The 22,403-nt window shown below is 40.4% G+C and overlaps 1 protein-coding gene across 2 annotated transcripts in view; it reads right to left on the reverse strand.

The window, feature by feature from the left end:
- Positions 1–864: 864 nt before the first annotated feature.
- The window catches only part of si:ch211-183d21.1, a 28,756-nt gene continuing 7,217 nt past the window's right edge, over positions 865–22,403 (reverse strand). For both annotated transcript variants that reach the window (XM_047377834.1, XM_047377833.1), the window contains 10 exons: positions 22,175–22,355; positions 19,256–19,395; positions 14,580–15,145; positions 13,222–13,495; positions 12,933–13,128; positions 10,673–10,857; positions 9,178–9,273; positions 4,923–5,087; positions 3,627–3,720; positions 865–3,425 (listed from right to left, as the gene is read on the reverse strand). In XM_047377834.1, the coding sequence (XP_047233790.1) occupies positions 3,362–3,425; positions 3,627–3,720; positions 4,923–5,087; positions 9,178–9,273; positions 10,673–10,857; positions 12,933–13,128; positions 13,222–13,495; positions 14,580–15,145; positions 19,256–19,395; positions 22,175–22,355 (1,961 nt within the window). In that variant the 3' untranslated portion in view covers positions 865–3,361. The remainder of the gene's footprint in view (positions 3,426–3,626; positions 3,721–4,922; positions 5,088–9,177; positions 9,274–10,672; positions 10,858–12,932; positions 13,129–13,221; positions 13,496–14,579; positions 15,146–19,255; positions 19,396–22,174; positions 22,356–22,403) is intronic.

A 22,403-nucleotide genomic window follows, 5' to 3' on the forward strand; every position in this document is an offset into this window, starting at 1 on the left:
GACTCATCTCTGATGGTGACGAGTCCGCGTACAGATGGGAGGTGGACCATCTGTTGGACTGGTGCAGCCAGAACAACCTTGAGCTCAACGCTCTAAAAACAGTGGAGATGGTTGTGGACTTCTGGCAGAACCCAACCCCACCTGCCCCCATCACCCTCTGTGACTCCACAATTGACACTGTGGAATCTTTCCACTTCCTGGGAACCATCATCTCCCAGGATCTCAAGTGGGAGCCAAACATCAGCTCCCTCATCAAGAAAGCCCAGCAGAGGATGTTCTTCCTACGGCAGCTGAAGAAATTCAACCTGCCAAAGACTATGATGGTGCACTTCTACACAGCCATCATTGAGTCCATCCTCACCTCCTCCATCACCATCTGGTACGCCGCTGCTACAGCCAAGGATAAGGGCAGGCTGCAGCGTGTCATTCGGTCTGCTGAGAAGGTGATTGGCTGCAGTCTACTGTTGCTCCAGGAACTGTACACCTCCAGGACCCTGAAGCGGGCAGGGAAGATTCTGGCTGATCCCTCCCACCCTGGTCACAGACTCTTTGAGACTCTCCCCTCTGGCAGGAGGCTGCGGTCCATCCGGACCAAAACCTCACGCCACAAGAACAGTTTTTTCCCATCTGCCACCAGCCTGGTTAACAAAGCCCAGAAACCACCCTGACACTCTCCCTTTCCCCCACACCCCCCCTTTTTTTGCTGACAGGACACCTGTAACCTGTAACTCTATGAGTTACATTAACGCTCAGCTTGGACTCCTGCTTTACTTGCACAATGATCATCTGCACTGTTGTATTGCTCTTGCATCTTATACCGCTCTATATTTACTCTCACTCACTTAAAACTGTGCACATATATTTATATTATATTGTAGATATGTTTATACTGTTTAATTTGTATTGTATTGCACCGACTACGCCAAAACAAATTCCTTGTATGTCCAAAAACGTACTTGGCAATAAAGCTTTTCTGATTCTGATTCTGATTGTAAAGTAACATTTGCAGTACTCTGCATAAATTCATAATTCTCCTTAATTTGGGGCATTTAAACAGTTTATTTGCTCGACAACAACTTCATTGTCCTGTTGGAACCAAGTTTCAACCATTTGGCCCAGATTGACCCATCAGAAGGATCAGGAACCGCCCAAGAACCAGGTCCAGGCGGATCATAACCAGGAAACTGCTGGAAGCCAGTTTTACACGGCTAACGGCTGAAAGCTGCAGTTGCCCACATAAAGAAGCCAAATGCAATGGGGGGAAAAGTTATGGTCAGCTGAGACAACGGTTGTGCTATTCGGCTAAAATGACAAGAAGTATATCGGAGGAATCCTTGATAAAGCTTCTAAAGTTCTGACAACTACACTACATGTCAAGCTTGGTGGTGGCAGCATCATGCTGTGGGGCTATTTTGCTGATATAGGTACTGATGAATTTAACAAAGTGAAAAATGAACATGGTGACCATGCAGCCTGAGAAGAAGCCATATGTGGCTCACACACACATTAAATCTGGTTCTGAAATAGATAAACCAGGTTAGCATTAAGCTTTTGGAAAACCCTGATCTAAACAATACTGTGGATAAACCAACCCAAATAACTAAACTACACTTCCTAACAAAATAAGGGTGTATCTACACCAGGATAGTCCTTTGGTCCGCTTGATTGGTCCGGACCAAAAGAGGACTTTATGTTTCTCGTTTGGTGCGATCTGCTTCCACATTTTAATTTTTTTAAGCGAACTATAACTATAAAGCCACAGGTGTGACGATCATTGCTCCCATTGGACAGAAATGATGGAGGCGGGACAGACCACAGACCAGGAAATGCAGGAAAACAACTGTAGATGTGCTGCATGCAGCACCTCTGTTCTGCATATCTGTGCCGTCATTAATGCTGCTATATCATTGTGAGGGTCAAGAGCTGTAGTTGGGTCAGATCGAGGCTGGTTTCTATTTACACAAGAAGCGAACCACACCAGAGTTCATTTGCAAGCGGTCCGAGTGCGTTTCAGTCAGTTGTTTGGTGCGCACTTGAGTTTGCTTGATTGTATTCACATCTGCACACAATGTCCGGACGAACGGGTAAATGAACCCTTGTCCATTTAAAGTGAACCAAATGTGGCTGCTGTGAATACACCCCAAGGGGTCAAATATCCAGAACCTGGGAATGGTGTGGTCAAGATGCAACTTACTAAGGGACAATAAAATAAATATTAGTGGAGGAGCGTTTATATCTCTTGTGTTTATTGCAGACCTCTGCAGATGAAAAAAAGGAAATATAGAAAGTTGACTTTTGTATTTAAATAAACAAAAACCACTGAAGATGTGTGTGCATAATAATTTTACCCTGATAAAAGTTCAAATGCATAAAAAATTTCCAGTTGTCATTTTCATCATGAGTGTATGTAAACATCTGACTGCTGCTGCCAATTTCTTCTCTACAATAAAACCAGGTTGGAGAACTTTTTAAAGTTCACCTCTGGATATTTATGTAAATGTAATTATTATGCTGTGTTCACTGATGGGGAGGAAAAGACCGGACATTTTTCAAGCTAGAAAATCGGCCGATTCCAATAAACAGCTGAGCAATCGGTGCATCCCTACATGTAAACCATCAGGAATTCAGTTCTGAATACAAAGCAACCTTATTCCCAAATGCAAACACTCATCATTTAAAAAACGTATTTATCAGCTTTGCACATTTTTCTTCTAATTCTTAATTAGGAACGTGTAAACAATTTGCTTTAAGCAAGCATATAAAAAGTGGTTAAAGGCTACATGTGACATTAAAAGCCATTCACATTTAAGGGACAGTCAAAACCTTGGATTAACTGCAATTTAAAATAAGACAGGAGAGAAAGCAGGACTGTCTTTAAGAACAAATGTCAGCAGAACAAATTTCATTTAGGAGTTTCCTTCAAAAATGATGATGCAAAATATAGTTGTTTCAAAAGTCTGTGGTTTAAAAAGTTTACGCAAAGTGGAACAAATAAATCATCAAAATGAGTATTTATGACTCAAATAATAAGAAAACGAGCAATTTCTTTCTTAATTTTCCTTACAAACAGTAACCACCAGTGTTCCAAGGCAAAGGTCACATATGAGTCCTTAGAAAAATCTGTTATTATCCGGCATTGCTGGAGCCAGAAAATGCTGCAAACCGCATCCGAATGCACCGCTCACGAACATTTACAAAGTCAGTTCCCTCAGTGATCCCCTGCCGGCACACAGAGGGTCGCCTGCAGCAGCACTGGTGACATGTACCTGAAACAAGCCTCTGATCATCCTCATCCATCATTCGCTTTCCTGAAGTCCAGACTTCAACTTTCAGACGCAAACTCGTTGATTCAGAGCTTGGATTATAGGTCTGACAGCCCCTCTGCGTGTTCGCTCAGCTCCATGGTGTAATAGTCTAGAGGACGCCTGAGAAAACAAACAACAGCATTGAAAACACGAGGAAACAAGCTCTGCAGCCTTTATTATTCAAAGTGAATAAATAAATATATTTATAATACGCCCTTCATGTTTTCAGTCTGCCAGCTGAGATTAGTAACATTTAAATGTTTTGAGGTGCTGAATGGTGATCAGCATGAGGATAAAGGCACAACGATTCCAGGTCCTCACCTCCTCCTGTAGAGAAATGTGAACAAAGCACCTCCGAGTCCGAGCACCAGGAGCACCGCTATGATCAGCCCGATCTGCAAGCCCAGCGATGATGCTGGGTGGACGATAAACCAAATTATTCAGCATAACAGCAACACAGACATCGTAAAGAATATTTATTTATTTCCATCTGCTTTTATTCTCATAATCTCATTGGTTTGTCAGGAGCACATGAATATATGAGAAAACCATGAAAAAATGAGTCTGAATGAAATTCAAAAAGTTAAACATCATAGATTGATAAACACACATAGTAATATTAACCTATAGAATATATTTCTGTTAAAAAAAACAAATATGTAAATATTATAAGGCTGAAACAATTAATGGGCTTAATTGGTTAATTACAGCTAATTTAGTAATTGCATAATCGTTACCAGGAGGATACAGACTCTAAAAGAACAACCCACTCAGAGTAATTAAGCCACAACTACATCCAATATATACATTTAGCATTTAAAGGTACAGGTCCAAATCCTATAAAAAACCTCCTATTAAGCACATTTTGCTATCCGATTATTAACCGGTTAATCAAAAAAATAGTCAACTGATTTATCAATTAGCATAAATAATCATTAGTTGCAGCCATAAAATATTACATTAGAAACAAGCACTTCCACCCAGAAATGAAACGTTATGTCCAACACAATCATGAAAGCTGTCCAGCAGAAAGTCAATCACACCCTAAAGAAACTGCCGGCTCACAGAGTGCTGTATCCAAGCATATTAATGGAAAGTTAGGTGGAAGGAAAAAGTGAGGTACAGAGGCTAAGATTTCTGTGTAATATTTTCTAACTTCAGGAGAAACTGAGTGTTGGGTTTTCAGGAGCTAATTATTGGAATATATCAATGTGTCTGTAATGTTTTTATATAACATATAACTTTTAGTTTTGGAACTGAAATTAAGAACTTTTTGATGATATGTAAATGTTGTTAGCAGATAAATGCTGAAGCCATCAAAGCATTTGATGATACACCTTTATAAATGAAACAAAGCCTCGTCTTTTCAACAATAACAACTGCCTTTCTGTGTTTAACATGTAGTGCTATGAAATCAGCTGCCTGTGTGTTTACAGCCTAGATTCAGAGCAGATGATGCTGAGGAGGATTTCCATAGCGGAGCACAGACTGTTAAATCGTTAATTTGGCTGATTATTTGTGGTTTGCTCCAAATACAAATAAATAAACCGCAACGCTGCATTTTAATCAAGACTTTGTCGACGCCGGGAGTGACAGATATTCATTATGTGTTCTGACCTGTTCCTGTGTAACGGTCTGTGGTAGGAGAAGAACAGGCCTCAGCTTGAGCAGGAGAGGAGTTCATGCTGGAGGTCTGGATGATGAGCGCCTTCTGGTGGTCGGACAGCGCCTGGATGTCCCCCCACACTCGCAGCCATCCGGACACACAGGAAAAATTGGTTCCTTCAACAGAGACAGAAGAACAAAAGGAGCTTTTAGTTTCAGCATTCTGTGAACAGAGGAAATACATTTCTGAGATTTATTTCTAATAAGGGACAAAAGATGCTGCCAGGCGAGAAGTCTAAAAGCACTTGAACTGTTCAGTAGATAAATGTAGTCCAATTAACCTAAACGCTTCCTTGGAAGACAAGCTTCTGCAGGTAAATTAGGTTCTTCAGGGATTTTGTGGCTTTTATTGTAGTAACAGAATTTGAGCACATTTATTTATAAGTGAGGGAAAAATTCCATGTTATTAAATATTCAGTATATTAAAAAACAGGCGACCCTGGCAATACAACATCCAGCCAAAGATGGCGCAAATCACACAGTACAGGTCCTTCTCAAAATATTAGCATATTGTGATAAAGTTCATTATTTTCCATAATGTCATGATGAAAATTTAACATTCATATATTTTAGATTCATTGCACACTAACTGAAATATTTCAGGTCTTTTATTGTCTTAATACGGATGATTTTGGCATACAGCTCATGAAAACCCAGTACTTTTTTCCACTTTTTCACACAGTCTTGAATGTATACTTCTGTTTAAGAGACTGACGTTATTTAAGAAGGTGGAAGTATGTTTTGGTCTTAGCCCTTCTCTAACCAGCAGTTAGCTTCAGCCTCCAGGATTTAGAATAAATGGAGTTATCCTCTGCTGGTAAAATGTTAATTGGTCATATTATTTCAGTGTTTAAAAAAATCCTAGCTATCTCTTAATCATTTTAGCACTTGACCTTATTTTAATGCCCTTCCTCAGAAAGAAGTTTGAGAAAACAATAAGTGTAGGAAAATACCAATTTCCCTTTGTGTTCCTTTGTAATGTTGCACCTTTTTCACTAATACCAAAAGCAACACACACTTTAGATGGTAGACAAGCTCAAAATAACTCACAGGGCTTTAAAATGTCTATTGAATAATATGCATAGTAATACAGGTCCTTCTCAAAATATTAGCATATTGTGATAAAGTTCATTATTTTCCATAATGTCATGATGAAAATTTAACATTCATATATTTTAGATTCATTGCACACTAACTGAAATATTTTAGGTCTTTTATTGTCTTAATACGGATGATTTTGGCATACAGCTCATGAAAACCCAAAATTCCTATCTCACAAAATTAGCATATCATTAAAAGGGTCTCTAAACGAGCTATGAACCTAATCATCTGAATCAACGAGTTAACTCTAAACACCTGCAAAAGATTCCTGAGGCCTTTAAAACTCCCAGCCTGGTTCATCACTCAAAACCCCAATCATGGGTAAGACTGCCAACCTGACTGCTGTCCAGAAGGCCACTATTGACACCCTCAAGCAAGAGGGTAAGACACAGAAAGACATTTCTGAACGAATAGGCTGTTCCCAGAGTGCTGTATCAAGGCACCTCAGTGGGAAGTCTGTGGGAAGGAAAAAGTGTGGCAGAAAACGCTGCACAACGAGAAGAGGTGACCGGACCCTGAGGAAGATTGTGGAGAAGGGCCGATTCCAGACCTTGGGGGACCTGCGGAAGCAGTGGACTGAGTCTGGAGTAGAAACATCCAGAGCCACCGTGCACAGGCGTGTGCAGGAAATGGTCTACAGGTGCCGCATTCCCCAGGTCAAGCCACTTTTGAACCAGAAACAGCGGCAGAAGCGCCTGACCTGGGCTACAGAGAAGCAGCACTGGACTGTTGCTCAGTGGTCCAAAGTACTTTTTTCAGATGAAAGCAAATTCTGCATGTCATTCAGAAATCAAGGTGCCAGAGTCTGGAGGAAGACTGGGGAGAAGGAAATGCCAAAATGCCAGAAGTCCAGTGTCAAGTACCCACAGTCAGTGATGGTCTGGGGTGCCGTGTCAGCTGCTGGTGTTGGTCCACTGTGTTTTATCAAGGGCAGGGTCAATGCAGCTAGCTATCAGGAGATTTTGGAGCACTTCATGCTTCCATCTGCTGAAAAGCTTTATGGAGATGAAGATTTCATTTTTCAGCACGACCTGGCACCTGCTCACAGTGCCAAAACCACTGGTAAATGGTTTACTGACCATGGTATCACTGTGCTCAATTGGCCTGCCAACTCTCCTGACCTGAACCCCATAGAGAATCTGTGGGATATTGTGAAGAGAACGTTGAGAGACTCAAGACCCAACACTCTGGATGAGCTAAAGGCCGCTATCGAAGCATCCTGGGCCTCCATAAGACCTCAGCAGTGCCACAGGCTGATTGCCTCCATGCCACGCCGCATTGAAGCAGTCATTTCTGCAAAAGGATTCCCGACCAAGTATTGAGTGCATAACTGTACATGATTATTTGAAGGTTGACGTTTTTTGTATTAAAAACACTTTTCTTTTATTGGTTGGATGAAATATGCTAATTTTGTGAGATAGGAATTTTGGGTTTTCATGAGCTGTATGCCAAAATCATCCGTATTAAGACAATAAAAGACCTGAAATATTTCAGTTAGTGTGCAATGAATCTAAAATATATGAATGTTACATTTTCATCATGACATTATGGAAAATAATGAACTTTATCACAATATGCTAATATTTTGAGAAGGACCTGTATATAAAGAAAACAACAGATCGGATCATAAGAAGAAAAACAATAATGTTTAGATCGTGTATCTCGCAAGAGCAACAAGAATAAAAAAACTGCACCGATTTCCAACCCGGACCATAAATTTCCCCATTTCAGGCTGGAATAAAAACTGTACACCTCTGAGTGGATCAATTGAGTTAAAAAAAGTGTGAATACGGACGTGTTCCCGGTCCAAGCAAGTCGCATTTATAAACACTGAGGGCTTAGTGAACAAAGTTTTCAGGGTTTATGGGAGACAAATGGGCCCACAGCAACACATAACCTCTACCTTACTTAACAGTGGAAAAACTTATTTATCCCTTGTTTCACATCCAACCTAACTGCCTGCAGCTGTAAACTCCTCATGTTTATATTTGTGATGGTAGAACAGGAAATGTTGAGATGTAGACAGCATCTAATGGTTCATTATGGTGACTGGTGACCCAAAGTTGCTACTCTGCAGTCTTAATAGGTTCTTTCTTACCAGGACTCTTTCGATCAGGCCAGAAGTGCTGAAAAAGTTCACACCTTTAGTTGGTTCGGTTCACTTTCACACTGCTTCTCTTAAAGTGGACCAAAACACATGAGCAGCAAGCCTGTATGGCAAGCTGTTTTAACATTTCATTTAAAAACTCACTTATTTCTAATTCCCATTTGAATTTTAGAGATCTAAAGTTCTTATAGTAAAAAAAGTTAATTTCAGCTGTCCAAAATGTTCATTTTAGATAGGAAGAATTGTGGATAGGTTCAGTTGTAAACCTCAGAGATAAATGCAAAATGTGACAACATTTGTCTATTTTAGGAATATTTAAGAAGAAGGGCATAGTGGATATCTCAAATGTTTATTTTTACAAGAAGACAGATTTCTAGGTAATTTGGTATAATAATCCTCCCTGGTTATTAAGTGTTAAAATGGTTTGCCATAGACAAGGCAGAACTGCCAGCATGTTGTTCTGAATGTCGGAGTAAACCAGTAGAACAGAAAATCAGATGGAGATAGAGAGACTACTTCGAGCTGCTGTGGTGACCAGACACCAAGAGATGATTTCAAAGTTCTCAGACTACATCTATGTCCATTAATCATCTGCTTAAGAGACGCCACTTACAGCCTTTAATAACTGCTCTGACTGTAGATATGGTCGAGTTCAGGCAAATAGCCATTTTCTGGAAGCCTTTTCTTGAAAATGAAGTTTTCAATCACATCTTCTCTCGTCTTTGCCATTTTGAAAAATAACCCTAAGCCATATTGGGCATCCGTGCTGCTCCATAAGAAGTCATGGATAATTTAAATCTTACCACTTTAACTAAAAAAATTTTTAAATATACTATAAAAAATAAAGGAATCGCTAGTGGGAGACCCATGATGGTACAGCTGATTTTATAAAAAAAAAATATTTTCCAGACTTGATGAATTCAGCTGAAAATACATGATCTGCATCTGTTGAAGTCCACAGTCTCATCTTTTACATGAAGAGAAGTGAAAGTGCCTCACCTTGTAGATACAGTGCAGAGATCCCACAGTGACACCTCTGCTCCAAGTAGTCGGCCACGTCGGCCATCTTCTTTCCATGATTCAGATCGCTGCAGTCTGGGAAAACCGAGAGGAAATGTCTGTGAGGGTCAACTTATCGAGTCACAAATAACTTTAATCATTTTAACATTTTAGGGCAGAAGATAAAAAAAAGACCAATCTGTTCACCAATGGAACCAGGGTGATGGATTAAAAGGCAAACTTTATAATTAAAGGATAAGAGCAATGTCTCCATGTAACCAGCGTGGATTGGAAACAACAGACTAAATGAACATGAAAGCCAAAAATACACTAAAATGTCTATTTGTGATTTTATTTGTTTTAGTTGAAGAAGAAAATAGAAGAGGAAGGAGGAGATTTAGATTTTTTAAACTAGGAAACAGTTAAAGCAAGGACACAAATGCTCACAGTAACAAATCAGTATCCTTTAATTTTCCACCACCACTAACTCTACAGAGGATGTCGCCCTCTGTCCACTGCTCCTTAAAACGGGACCAGATTCTGGTTGACCAAATGGAAACAGAACTCCAGACGCATCCTGGCTTTAATATTCAGCTTCCGCAGAGTCACTAAATTACAAGTCAGCATGGAAGAGGAGAAGGAGGAAGAGGAGAATAATTCTGTCTGTTTTATGTCCCTCTTCTTTCTTGTACCTGATTGGTGGAAATGTGCATCTAAAAAGTGACCTCAGACAGCCTCCCCCTGCTCTCGCTCTCCTTCAGCCTGAGACAAAGTTGACATTTAAACAAAAACACATCTGCAATGTGCTTCTGAATTTAATCGGAACAAATAACAGAACTGGGTGGGTCGTGTTATTCCATCATTAATTAAAGTTCCTCATCTCATGTCCATGCAAGCCTAGATGACTCAGTCACAATGCAGTTCAACACACCTAACTGCCTCCTGCCCTGACTCCGCTGAATGCGGTGAATGCACACTGCACACAATGTTGCTGCTTTAAAAAAAAGAGTTTTAATTATTCTGGTCTTAGAAATTATTCGCTGTAAGAAATAAAAAGAGATGAAACAAAGTGCTGCCTGTTCTTATATAAAAATACATACAAATTAAATGAGAGCAAAGATATTTTCATCATGCAAACTAATTCTCTGCTTAGTGCTTCTAGGTGATTGAAGGGAAGGAAAATTGGGTTATTTCTGGTTTTAAAGCACATTTCAGCACTCGGCTGAAAAAGGCTCAGGGATTATGCTTCGGACGAAAGCTCAGATGATCAACATGAAACGTGTTCGAGAACTAAAAGGAAGCAAATCTCTTCTTTTCTGGTGCAAAAATACGTTTCTCCTATTCTGATAAGTGAGAATCTGAAGACTACATGTACAGAAGGTCTAAATGCTTTTTCCCTTCTAAAACAAAGCAGTTAATGCACATTCCTGTCAACCTTTCAGTCTATTATTTATGTAAATGTCTCTTTGTAAACAATAAGTTGACGGGTCCTTACCTCTCGACTGCTCTGGCCAGTCGGTGGACAGGGGTCCAAGGCAGAGATCGATTTGACTTGAGTAGGCGGAGCTTGGACAGAGGTTGTTGCTGTGAGGCGAGGGGGACGAGCTAGTCCACGAGGACGGGTTCCTGACCTCACAGCATGAACACCGGCTGAGTGAGATGGGACTGTTCCCCACGGACCTGCACAAACAGAACATGCAGGAACACCATCAGATACAGATGCATGCAGATTTACAACGGCTGGGTAAGATTGCTAAGATAGAAAAGAAGATCTTTTCATTTAATTTCTTACATTGTGACCATTTTGAATGAACATTTCTACAGGGTTTGGCAGACTTTAATTACAACAAGTGCTTCCTGATGTGAATCGTCAGATTTTTACAAGACACTGACATACATCCAGCCCTCAGCCACATTAAGACCGCCATTTTCTAACTTTCGGTGAGCTCGCCCATCACTGTTGTATCTTTTGCAGGAGGTTCTGTGAGACTTGTTGTTAAACCACTTCTTGCTCAGACCAAGTTACCCGAAGATCAAGGGATACTCTTTGCTGCTTATGTGGTCAATCATTTTGCTTCACACTGAAGGCATTAAAACTATGGATTAACACATGGAATTATATACTGAACAAAAAAGTGTGAAACAACTGAAAATATGTTTTATATTCTAGGTTCTTCAAAGTAGCCACCTTTTGCTTTGATTACTGCTCCACACACTCTTGGTATTCTGTTGATGAGCTTCAAGAGGTAGTCACCTGAAATGGTTTTCCAACAGTCTTGAAGGAGTTCCCAGAGATGCTTAGCACTTGTTGGCACTTTTGCCTTCACTCTGCGGTCCAGCTCAACCCAAACCATCTCAATTGGGTTCAGGTCCGGTGACTGTGGAGGCCAGGTCATCTGGTGCAGCACCCCATCACTCTCCTTCTTGGTCAAATAGCCCTTACACAGCCTGGAGGTGTGTTTGGGGTCATTGTCCTGTTGAAAAATAAATGATGGTCCAACTAAACGTAAACCGGATGGAATAGCATGCTGCTGTAAGATGCTGTGGTAGCCATGCTGGTTCAGTATGACTTCAGTTTTGAATAAATCCCCAACAGTGTCACCAACAAAGCACCCCCACACCATCACACCTCCTCCTCCATGCTTCACGATGGGAACCAGGCATGTAGAGTCCATCCGTTCACCTCTTCTGCGCCGCACAAAGACACGGTGGTTGGAACCAAAGATCTCAAACTTGAACTCATCAGACCAAAGCACAGATTTCCACTGGTCTAATGTCCATTCCTTGTGTTCTTTAGCCCAAACAAGTCTCTTCTGCTTGTTGCCTGTCCTCAGCAGTGGTTTCCTAGCAGCTATTTTACCATGAAGGCCTGATTCACACAGTCTCCTCTTAACAGTTGTTCTAGAGATGTGTCTGCTGCTAGAACTCTGTGTGGCATTGACCTGTTCTCTAATCTGAGCTGCTGTTAACCTGCGATTTCTGAGGCTGGTGACTCGGATGAACTTATCGTCCGCAGCAGAGGTGACTCTTGGTCTTCCTTTCCTGGGGTGGTCCTCATGTGAGCCAGTTTCTTTGTAGCGCTTGATGGTTTTTGCGACTGCACTTGGGGACACTTTCAAAGTTTTCCCAATTGTTCGGACTGCCTGACCTTCATTTCTTAAAGTAATGATGGCCACTGGTTTTTCTTTACTTAGCTGCTTTTTTCTTGCCAAAATACAAATTCTAACAGTCTATTCAATAGGACTATCAGCTGTGTACTGTATCCACCTCCTGCACGACACAACTGATGGTCCCAACCCCATTTATAAGGCTTGAAATCCCACTAATTAAACCTGACAGGACACACCTGTGAAGTGAAAACCATTTCAGGTGACTACCTCTTGAAGCTCATCAACAGAATACCAAGAGTGTGCGGAGCAGTAATCAAAGCAAAAGGTGGCTACTTGGAAGAACCTAGAATATAAGACATATTTTCAGTTGTTTCACGCTTTTTTGTTCAGTATATAATTCCACATGTGTTAATTCATAGTTTTGATGCCTTCAGTGTGAAGCTACAATATTCATAGTCATGAAAATAAAGAAAACTCTTTGAATGAGACGGTGTGTCCAATCTTTTGGTCTGTACTGTATATATATATTATATATATATATATATATATATATATATATATATATATATATATCAGACTAAACTTTGACTTTAATGGTAAAATTAAAGAATATTTCCCATTAAATTGTAATATGTCTGTTTTCACCTTGGGGCAGGCATCACTTGTCTCCCCCTGGTGGTGGACAGAGAGGAAAGCAGCCGCTGGTTTTCACTGAACACCAGCACATCTCTGAGGCTGGAGTTGGTCAGAGCAGTACCGGCTCTGCAGACACTAAACAAGTCATAGCACAGGACCACTGCTCCTCGTGCCGGCACCGTGTTGCCGTCAGGGAACATCTGATCTATGCAGAAAGACACAAATGAAAGGAGTTTGTATACATGTTGATTTTTGACAGCTGGCATCCTTCTAAGTCAAGGTCCCCCACTCCTCTCACCTGCTTCAGTGACGTTTCCAATGACGTAAAACCCATTCTGATCAATAACTCCTTTTAAAGGAAGAGCAACGACGGTGCCACTGAGGTCCTGATCAAACACAGAGAGCACCAAGCCCCTCAGTTCTGTCATGGGCGGCCCATGCAACTCCACGAAGGCCGTCTGTTGGCTCTGATTGCTCCAGTGCCCACTGGCCACCTCACTGATGACAACACCTTCAGGCGCTGGAGGAGGACGGGGGCAGATGTTTTCCCGCAGAGGTGTGGGCGGAGCCACCTACATAGATTAATGCATCTTAACTTTAGAGGTGAGACAAAGGTTGATGTTTTCCAGAGACTAGAAGATGATCAAACAAATTTTACATAGAAATAAATTCTGAGTTAAAAGAAACTGTCAAAACAAACTTGTCCCTGTCTGACCAACCAATTTCACCCTAGACCTAAAAACTGGCTGTATCAAAACAACCTGCATGAATTGTTTGCGATAAATGGGAATCAGACTGTTATGTCGCAGCGGGAGAATTTTTAGCCCACTCTTCTTTGCAAAATTCTTTCAATTCAGCCACATTAGAGGGTTTTCAATCATGAATGGTGTGTTTAAGGTCCACGCCTCATCATCTCAGTCAGATTTAAGATTAGCCTTTGACTAGGCCGGTACAAAATGTTGCCTTGTTTTTAAAGGAGCTGTTCAGAGGTGGACTTGCTGGTGTGTTTTGGATCGTTTTCCTGCTGCAGAACCCAAGTGAGCTGGAGTTTAAACCGTCTCGTCAGTGCACAGAATATTCTCCCAAACGTCTTGGGGATAATTAAGGTTTTCTTGCTTTAGATGTTGTTCTGGGTTCTTCTGTGACCTCCTGGATGAGTCATCAAGGTTCTCCTGGAGAACATATAGTAGACCAGCCACTCCTAGGAAGGTTCTGTACTGTTCCATGTTATCTCCATTTGTGGATAATGGTTCTCACGGTTATTCTCTCTCAGAAACGGCATTTTAACCATTCCCAGAGTGAAAGACCTCAACGGCTATTTCTTTGTCCTAGATTCTTTTGATTAAAATTTGCAGATCTTATAGCCTACTTCCTGTTGTCATAGAGGTTCTATTTAACTAATTTCTTGATTCCACTAATCTGGGTGTTATCAGGTTTAGGTGTGGATGGAGGAACTGAACTCTTTTTTTGGTTAATCAGTGATGACCCGGCCCAATGTTCACATGGTTTTTTTTTCGTTAGCTTGAAAAAACCATCACTTCCAAACTGCTTTTTGTATTTATTCAGTTTAATTTGGATATTAAAGGTTGGTTGATGATCTGAAACATGTAACTGTAAGAAAAAAACACAAGTCTGTTGTTTTTAATTTACAGTTACCGAGAAAGCAGACAGGTCCAAGGGGTAGAGGCCTCCGCAGCGGCTGAGGGCTTCATCTCCGGGCAGAACATCTGGATCCTCCAACAATGGCAGCTGTCCTGGGGTCAGAGCTTTGCACAGCTCCTGTGCCTCCCTATCGGAACCCCTCTGCCGGTAGACCACTGCATCCAGCAGGCCTTTCATTGGGATCCCCCTCTGAGTGGCTGACGGTGGGCCTGACAGGCTACGGTAGAGCGCCACGGCGTCCGGTCCGTTCTGGATGGTGTTGGGAGGAAGGCGAAGTGATGGAGCCGGCACCAGCCTGTCGCTGCCCAGCAGGAAATACCCTTTGGAGGTGGTAAAGTGCCCGCTCAAGCTGATCTCGCGGTACGGCTTGTTGTTGTGCGCGCTGAACAGCAGAATCCAGATGCCCTGCAAGGAGACCCTGAGACCTGATGGGTGCCAGAGCTCAATGTACTCTCCGTCCTCGGCTGCACCGGGTGTGTCAGTGTTCAGCTCATTGATCAGGAAGTCACCACTGCTCCGAGGTGGGAGGTGAGGCGGTGAATCTGTACCTCCAGGAATCACTAAAGGACAATGAAATGGAAAATTGATCGAGAACAGGAACACTTTCAATGTAAACCTAAAACAGCTTACAATTCTAATTATTTACTAGAAAATAAAGTTGAACAAATGCAAGAAGATTACGCGACACCTAAATCTGAACATAAACTAAATACTTAATGTTGCACCAAATTATTTGGTGTCAAACACTGAAAAATGTCATTTTCTGTTCATCATTTGTTTAAATCTAAAAACTCCCACTTTTTTCATCCTTTAACACATCAAGAAACAGAATTGTTGACTGATGCACCTAGCATCAGTTAAAAATGCATATAGCAAAACGCTTTTCTGTGGATTTAAAACTACTTTGCGGTTGTATTTAATTAATATGTTAAGAAAGAAAAATCTGCCAATAAGAACCCGATCGGTGCATCAACTTTAAATAATACAATATCCTTTTCATGGAATATTTCTGTGCACAACAGAAAAGACTTCAATAACAATGAGAGAGCAGCCCCAAGAGGCTGTGACACGTTCACACTGAAAACAACATGGTCATGTTGCTCCACATTTCTAAAGTGTCTCCTCAGTAACAGGAGCTAAAACTGAGCAGAAAGAGGCCACAACATGAACACAAACTGATTTCGACTTTTAACTTTTTTATCCATATTTTTCTGCTATTAAAACTGCACTTAAGCATCACCAGGTGTGGGACAAAACACATTATTTGTTGCACAACTGCAGAGTAAGAGACAGAGCACAGCTGAAGGTGTTGATTGACACCATTTGAAATCAATGTTAGCTGTAGATATTTTAAAGCACAAAGACAAAATGCTACTGATTTATTAAGATAACATTTAAAGCCAGCATTAGCCAAACACCTGAGCCCGTCAGCTGAACTAAATATATGAGATATTCTTACAGTTTTAACTTTCTGTTTCAATCTACAGTCATCATACACAGCTGACTGACAGCTCTTAGCGATAGGTGGGGCAGGGTAGCATTATACTTTTTACAACTATGGTATATAGGGTATAACTTTTAAAACTGCCTAAGAAGGTGGAGAATGTTTATTGTCTTTTACTTCCAGCGGGGTGTTATGTAAAGCACCACCAACAGGCTGTTATATAAGACCACCAGTTGTGTCCTGCTTGCCCTAAAGGACAGAAACACAACCGGCAGATAGCCAGAGGCCTGAATCAACTAGATCACGGCCTGTTTGCTCCATTCCCACCAAGACAAAACCATCCCACAGCCTGAGGACCAACATGGTGAGGCCTAGGAGGAGCTTTACCCCCAGGGTATCTGGGTGCTCAATGAGAACATGGCTTGGGGCTGCCTTCTCTTGTCTCCATTACCACCACCAGTATGAGCACAGCTACATCAGATTATTTTAGAAAAACTCAAAAGTTTTCCCTGTTTGTTTGTCTTTCTAGCTGTGGGTCTATCATTACCTTTGATATTCCAAGTCCAGAGGAGTGAAAAGGTCATGAGGTAAACAAACTGTTGCAGCATTACAGCTGTGATGCTGCTTAATGAATAAGATCATTGTGTGGACATAACTGATTAAAATGTTTTGTCTTTTTAAACTCTGCTGAAATAAAATGTTCCTTATCTAAACGTATAAGAGCTAGTTAGCAATTCAGAGTTGCCACAGTATCCTTAAAAGCTTGGAGTAAACAACCCCACCCGTTGCTGTGCACTGCCAGTCAGTAGGTTGACAGAAACCTACTACACTTATCCCTCACTTACAAGATCGATAATTTGGTTATAATCTGTTGGAGTGTAACACAAGCTCACGATATTACTGTACACTCTCTTATTTTTGTTAGTATTGCTATTATTCTAGTTGCCTGCAACGTTGCTGTTGATACACCTGAATGTTCTCAGTGACGGACAATAAAGGATATTTCTATACAGTAAAAAGCCACAAAGTCTGATAACAAACTGCTATCAGATTTCAATGGCTATCAATGCAGATTTTAAAGTGCTTTAACCTTGATAGTCTGTAACATTATTTCAGACTCTTATTCTGAAATAAGACAGGATGTCGTTGCTGAGTCGTCATCTGGTTGTATGATGGTTGATAAAGACTTATCTAAGGGACCTGGAATAGAGTTGTGCAAAATCTAAAATATGTAAAGTGGTCAAACCAAAGCTTGAGAATTTTATACTGAACAGATTCTTTAAAATAATATAAGTAAATATGTTGGTTGTGAAAACACAAGAAAAGAGAAATTTTCCTGTTTTTTCAGCACTAGAACTACCTTAGAATAAGACAGACAAAAAACTAAATGCAAAATAAGGGCAAGCTAAACCTGGACAGAATTATTCTCCACTGAATGCAGATTCATTAAAACACAATTTGTATACTATTAAACTTATATGTTAAAATACTTAGTTTTCCTAGTAATACAAATAATAATGTTAATAATAATGTTCGTCTGATAATAATCTGTAATATAATCATTTTTAAAGCAGCAAATCAAGCATTATCAACATTTTCTGAGGTTAAGCCTAAATGTTCCTCGATTTCAAAACACAACTTGTTTTTGTTCCTCACTTCTCACTTTCCAGCGATGAGTAAGAATAAACTTTCCCAAAACATCTTGGTTATCATTTAGTAGTTTTATTGACTGAAACCTAACACCAGCCACTCCATCATGCTTCCTGTTGTTAAAATCCTAATTAGTTTGATTTTTTTAAAACTAAAATACGTCATTTGGACCAACCACATCACCAGAATGTATTCGCCAACTTCTGAGGGAAAAAGATAACTGATGAAACTGACTTCTGTTTTTGCTGTATGTTTTTAATATAATATCAGCGGTAAAATGAGGATCCATAAATGTGATTATTAGGTAAACAGCTCAACCTGCCAGAGAAAGATCTATTCATCTGATGTGAGGGTCTGGTTTTCTTATTGGACCACATACCAGCACTCCTCCCAACACATTTTAATATCAGACAAAGAAACCCAAAGTAAATATAACAACTGTTTTTAAAATGATGACATCATTTGTTAAGGGAAAACAAGCTATCAAAACCAACCTGGCCGTGTGTGAAGATGTTAAATCCTGAATTAATTGTGAAGTAGCTCAGTTTTACTAGCCACACCTCGGCCTGATTACCAATAGGATTATGAATAGAACCTTTCTGACAACACGAAGGAGGTAAAAAGACCTCAAAAAGGCTTCAGGATGCTACAATCTTTTATGAGCTATAATCAAGAAATGGATAAAAACATGAAACAGTAGTGAACCTTCCAATGAATTACTGCAATCAGCGACTCATCCAGGAGGTCATGAAAAAAGCAGCGCATCATGCCTCAAACTATCAGTCTGGAAATGGTTCCCAAGCCATTTCTAAGGCTTTGGAACTCCAGAGAACAACAATGAGAACCATTATCCACAACTAGAGAAAGAAATGAAATGGGAGAACCTTCCCAGGAGTGGCCCGCCTACCAATAACACTCCAAGAGAGCATTGAGGAGTCATTCAGGAGGTCACATAAGATCCCAGAACAACCAAACATAGTAGTGGTGTGATGGTCTGAAGCTGCTTTGCTTCTTCCAGATCTGATGGAACCGTCAATTCTGCTCTTTACCAGAAAATCAGTTCAGGACCTTGGGTTTTGCAGCAGGACGTTGGACACCAGCACGTCCACCTGTGGATGCCTAAAAAAACTAAATGAAGGTTTTGGGCGGCCTAGTCAAAGTTCTCACTTCAATTAGATTGTGATGCTGTTGCATGGCCTTAAACAGGCTGCTCATGTCCCAAAAACCTTCATTGTGGCTGAATTTAAACAATACTGCAAAGAGTGGGCCAAAATTCCTCCACAGTGACGGAAGAGAACGATTTGTGCTGTTGCTTTAGAGACAGACACCATCAGTTATTAGGTTTAGGGGGGCAATTACTTTTCACACACAGCCAGGTTGGTTAGGATGGATTTTTCTGAATGAAATCATCATTTGAAAACAGTTTTTTGTTTTTACTCAGATTATCTTGTCTGATATAAAAAAATTCGCTCATCAACTGAAACATTTTAGAGTGACTAAAGAGCAGAAACAGAAGAAATCCATAAAAGCTGCAGCAAACCTGAACATAACCACAGAGAGATGTTAAAACACTTACAAATGGTGTGAGGGCAGATCTTCGGCCAGGGGCACTTGTTGGGCAACCCTGGAGTTTGTGGGGCCTCCCAGAAAACACCAGGATCTCTGGCCCAGGTAGCCACACCGCAGCGACTGAGATAGAAGCCTCCCTCTCGCAGACTGAAATCATAAAACGCCATAACGACCCGGACTGAGGTGAAATTAATATCAAGAGCAAAACAAGCAATGTATGGCACATTAACTCAAACATATTTCTGTATATAGGTCAGGTCTGTAATGACCTCTGTCACCTTCTTCACTCGTTGTTTCAGCCTTCCCCGTCTGACAAGATTTAAAAGGTATTTTAGCAAAAAACAAAAACTAACTAAAAAGCCTTTTATTCCTTTAACTAGAAAATTTTTAAAAGTTGAAATAATGGTTTAATTTGACGTTTTTTCTTTTTAAATGCGTTTTTTTGTGTGTATGTGCATATGCATAGCTTTGGGGATTTGTTTGTACTATCTAACCACATTCATCTATTTCGGTTATTTACTTTGTATATTTTGGATTTATTTCTGTTTTCTTTGCTTGCTAGACGTTGGAGCAAAACATTTAATTGACAGTAAAATATCTTATCTTACTTTACCTGGATGGCAAGAAAAACAGCTGGAATGGACAATGGACCAACTAAACCAGGAACTTGGACTCTGACAAGTTTCTGCGTCCAACATAAAAAAAACAAAGGATGTATGGGCCTACATCAACTATCTGTAATTCAAAATAGTTTACATGTAGGTACATTTTTAAAATAGCTGAAGAATTATTTCTATGTTTGCAGGCAGATATTTAGGTTTTGGAAGTTAATATCAAGTTAGACTCTAATAAAACAGAATAGGAATCCTATTTTCTTTAAATGAAGTTCCTCTGCACTGTACAAACGCTGTTTTTTGCATCCATTTTACCTGCATACTTCTTTGCAACTTTTCCAAGGTAACATATTAAACCCAGATCCAGGAATGAGACAATGTGGCAGGCAGTTGTTTTAAATCTTGACAGAAAATCTGATTTATTAGTTTTGTTCCTGAGTGTTGCTGAGGTGTAGAAAGGAAATTAACTAATTTTCTTATTGTCACTGAAAGCACAATAACAATAAAAGCAGAAGAATGTAGGTGTAAGATAGTTCAGGGTATAAAGTCTTATCTGTGACCGAGGCAGAAAACATATCCCATGATCATAAAACTGTTAGTGACAATTAGTGATCTTCACAAGTCAGGACATCTCTATGAGAAAATGGCTACTGATGGATGTTCAGCCACCATTCACAGTGAGAACAATGATAAAGGAGGTCAAAGGTCAAAAACAAACTGTTGGAGAACTACAACATAATGTTCAGTTTGAGATGATCCTGCTGTACTACAGAATACTTTGTTTTAAGGCCTTTAGTACATAATAACAAGGGAGGGGCTGCTAAATATGGAGGGGAAGTATTTCACACATTTTGTCTCTTTACAAACAAAAACAACATATTTCTGATATAGTAACTGTGAAGTAGAAGGACAGCGATGCATGGTTTGCAAATTGTTTTACAAACTGACATTTGATTGTGAAGTGTGGCTTCTAGCACCGCTTACGCTGATATCCCTAAATAATATACAGGCCAATTAAATACCTTCAGAAGTCACGTACTCAGTAATTAGAGTCCACATGTGTGCAATTTAATGTGAGTATAAATGCAGCTTCTGGTCTCAGATGTTTGTTAGAGAACAAACAGCATCATGAAGACCAAGGTACTGAGCAGACAGGTCAGGGAGGAGGCAGTGGAGAAGTTTAAAGCGAGGTTCTAAAACCTCTCATCAGGTTAAAAAAACCTAACGAAGAAAATCATTTAAACCACCAAAATTTATGGCACAGCTACAAACCTCCCGAGATCAGGCAAGCAAGCAGAGCGTTAATCAGAAAAGCAGCCAAGAGGCCCATGGTAACTCTGGAGGAGCTGCAGAGATCCACTGCTCAGGTCAAAGACACGTAATGTTTTGCAAATACCCAAAACTGGCCTTTCTGGCCTAAATGCAAAACATTACGTGTGGCAGAAAAGTTACATCAACCTAAACACAGCATCTGCACTGTGAAGCATGGTGGTGGTAGTATCATGTTGTGGGAATGTTTTATTTCTTCAGCAGGGATAGAGTTGATTGGAAGATGAATGCAAAGTATTTTCATTTGTAAGAATGGCCTAGTCAAAGTCCAGACCCAAATAAGTATCTGTGACTATTTGTTGAAAATCGATGCTCTCGTCCCTTCTTACTGAGCTTGAGCTGTTTTCCAAAGATAAAGAAATGATAAATTAACATTTCAGTGTCCAGATGTGGAAACCGGACGAAGACATACTGATAAACACCAACAGCTGTAACTGCAACAAAACCTGGTTCCACAAAGCTTGGACTCAGGGTGGCTTCACAATATTCTAATATTATTTGTTAAAAAAAAATGGAAAACGTATATCTTTTTGCTTTTGCTTCATATTTATGCACCAGTTTGTGTTGGTCTATCATATAAAATCCTAGTAAAATACATTAGGGCCTGAGGTTATAACTCTAAAATGCAAGCAAAGGTTTGAGGGGGTCGGAGAACGTTTGCAAGGCCGTGGAAAAGTACAGAATTGATCAGACTGTCTAAACACTTGTGGCTCATTTTCAGCACTTCTAATTGATGACATCAGCATCGGACGTTTGTGGTGACAACCTTTTTATTTTAAACCAGAGCTGCTACAGATTCAAATTCAGCATAAATATATTTTCACTGGGTTGCAGTGAGCAGGAGGCGGACACTATAAACCGAAGAGGAACTACAGTCACATGTCGACCACTTCATGAGTTGCTCAACTCACAAAAATGAATCATCACAAATAACCACAGAACCCTTCAAAAAACCCAGTTTTGTTTTCTGGAACAGTTCTTGCCTGTTGCTGAGCTGGTATGGCAGCCTGCCTGGGATGAGTGTCTCTGTGAGGTTGGCGCTTGGCTTGTTTCCAGGACCGGCGAATACGAACGCATCGAGAGGCTGAGTCTGGCTCAGCGGGCTTCCCACTGGAAAGTCTGCAGCTCTGCCACCGTAAATAGCCACAGCGCCAGGGTCATCTCCTGAAGAGAAGCAGTAACAGGAACAAAGAGTTTACAATCACATGAATC

This window comes from Girardinichthys multiradiatus, chromosome 10 (assembly GCF_021462225.1).
Source record: "Girardinichthys multiradiatus isolate DD_20200921_A chromosome 10, DD_fGirMul_XY1, whole genome shotgun sequence".
NCBI classification, from domain to species: domain Eukaryota; kingdom Metazoa; phylum Chordata; class Actinopteri; order Cyprinodontiformes; family Goodeidae; genus Girardinichthys; species Girardinichthys multiradiatus.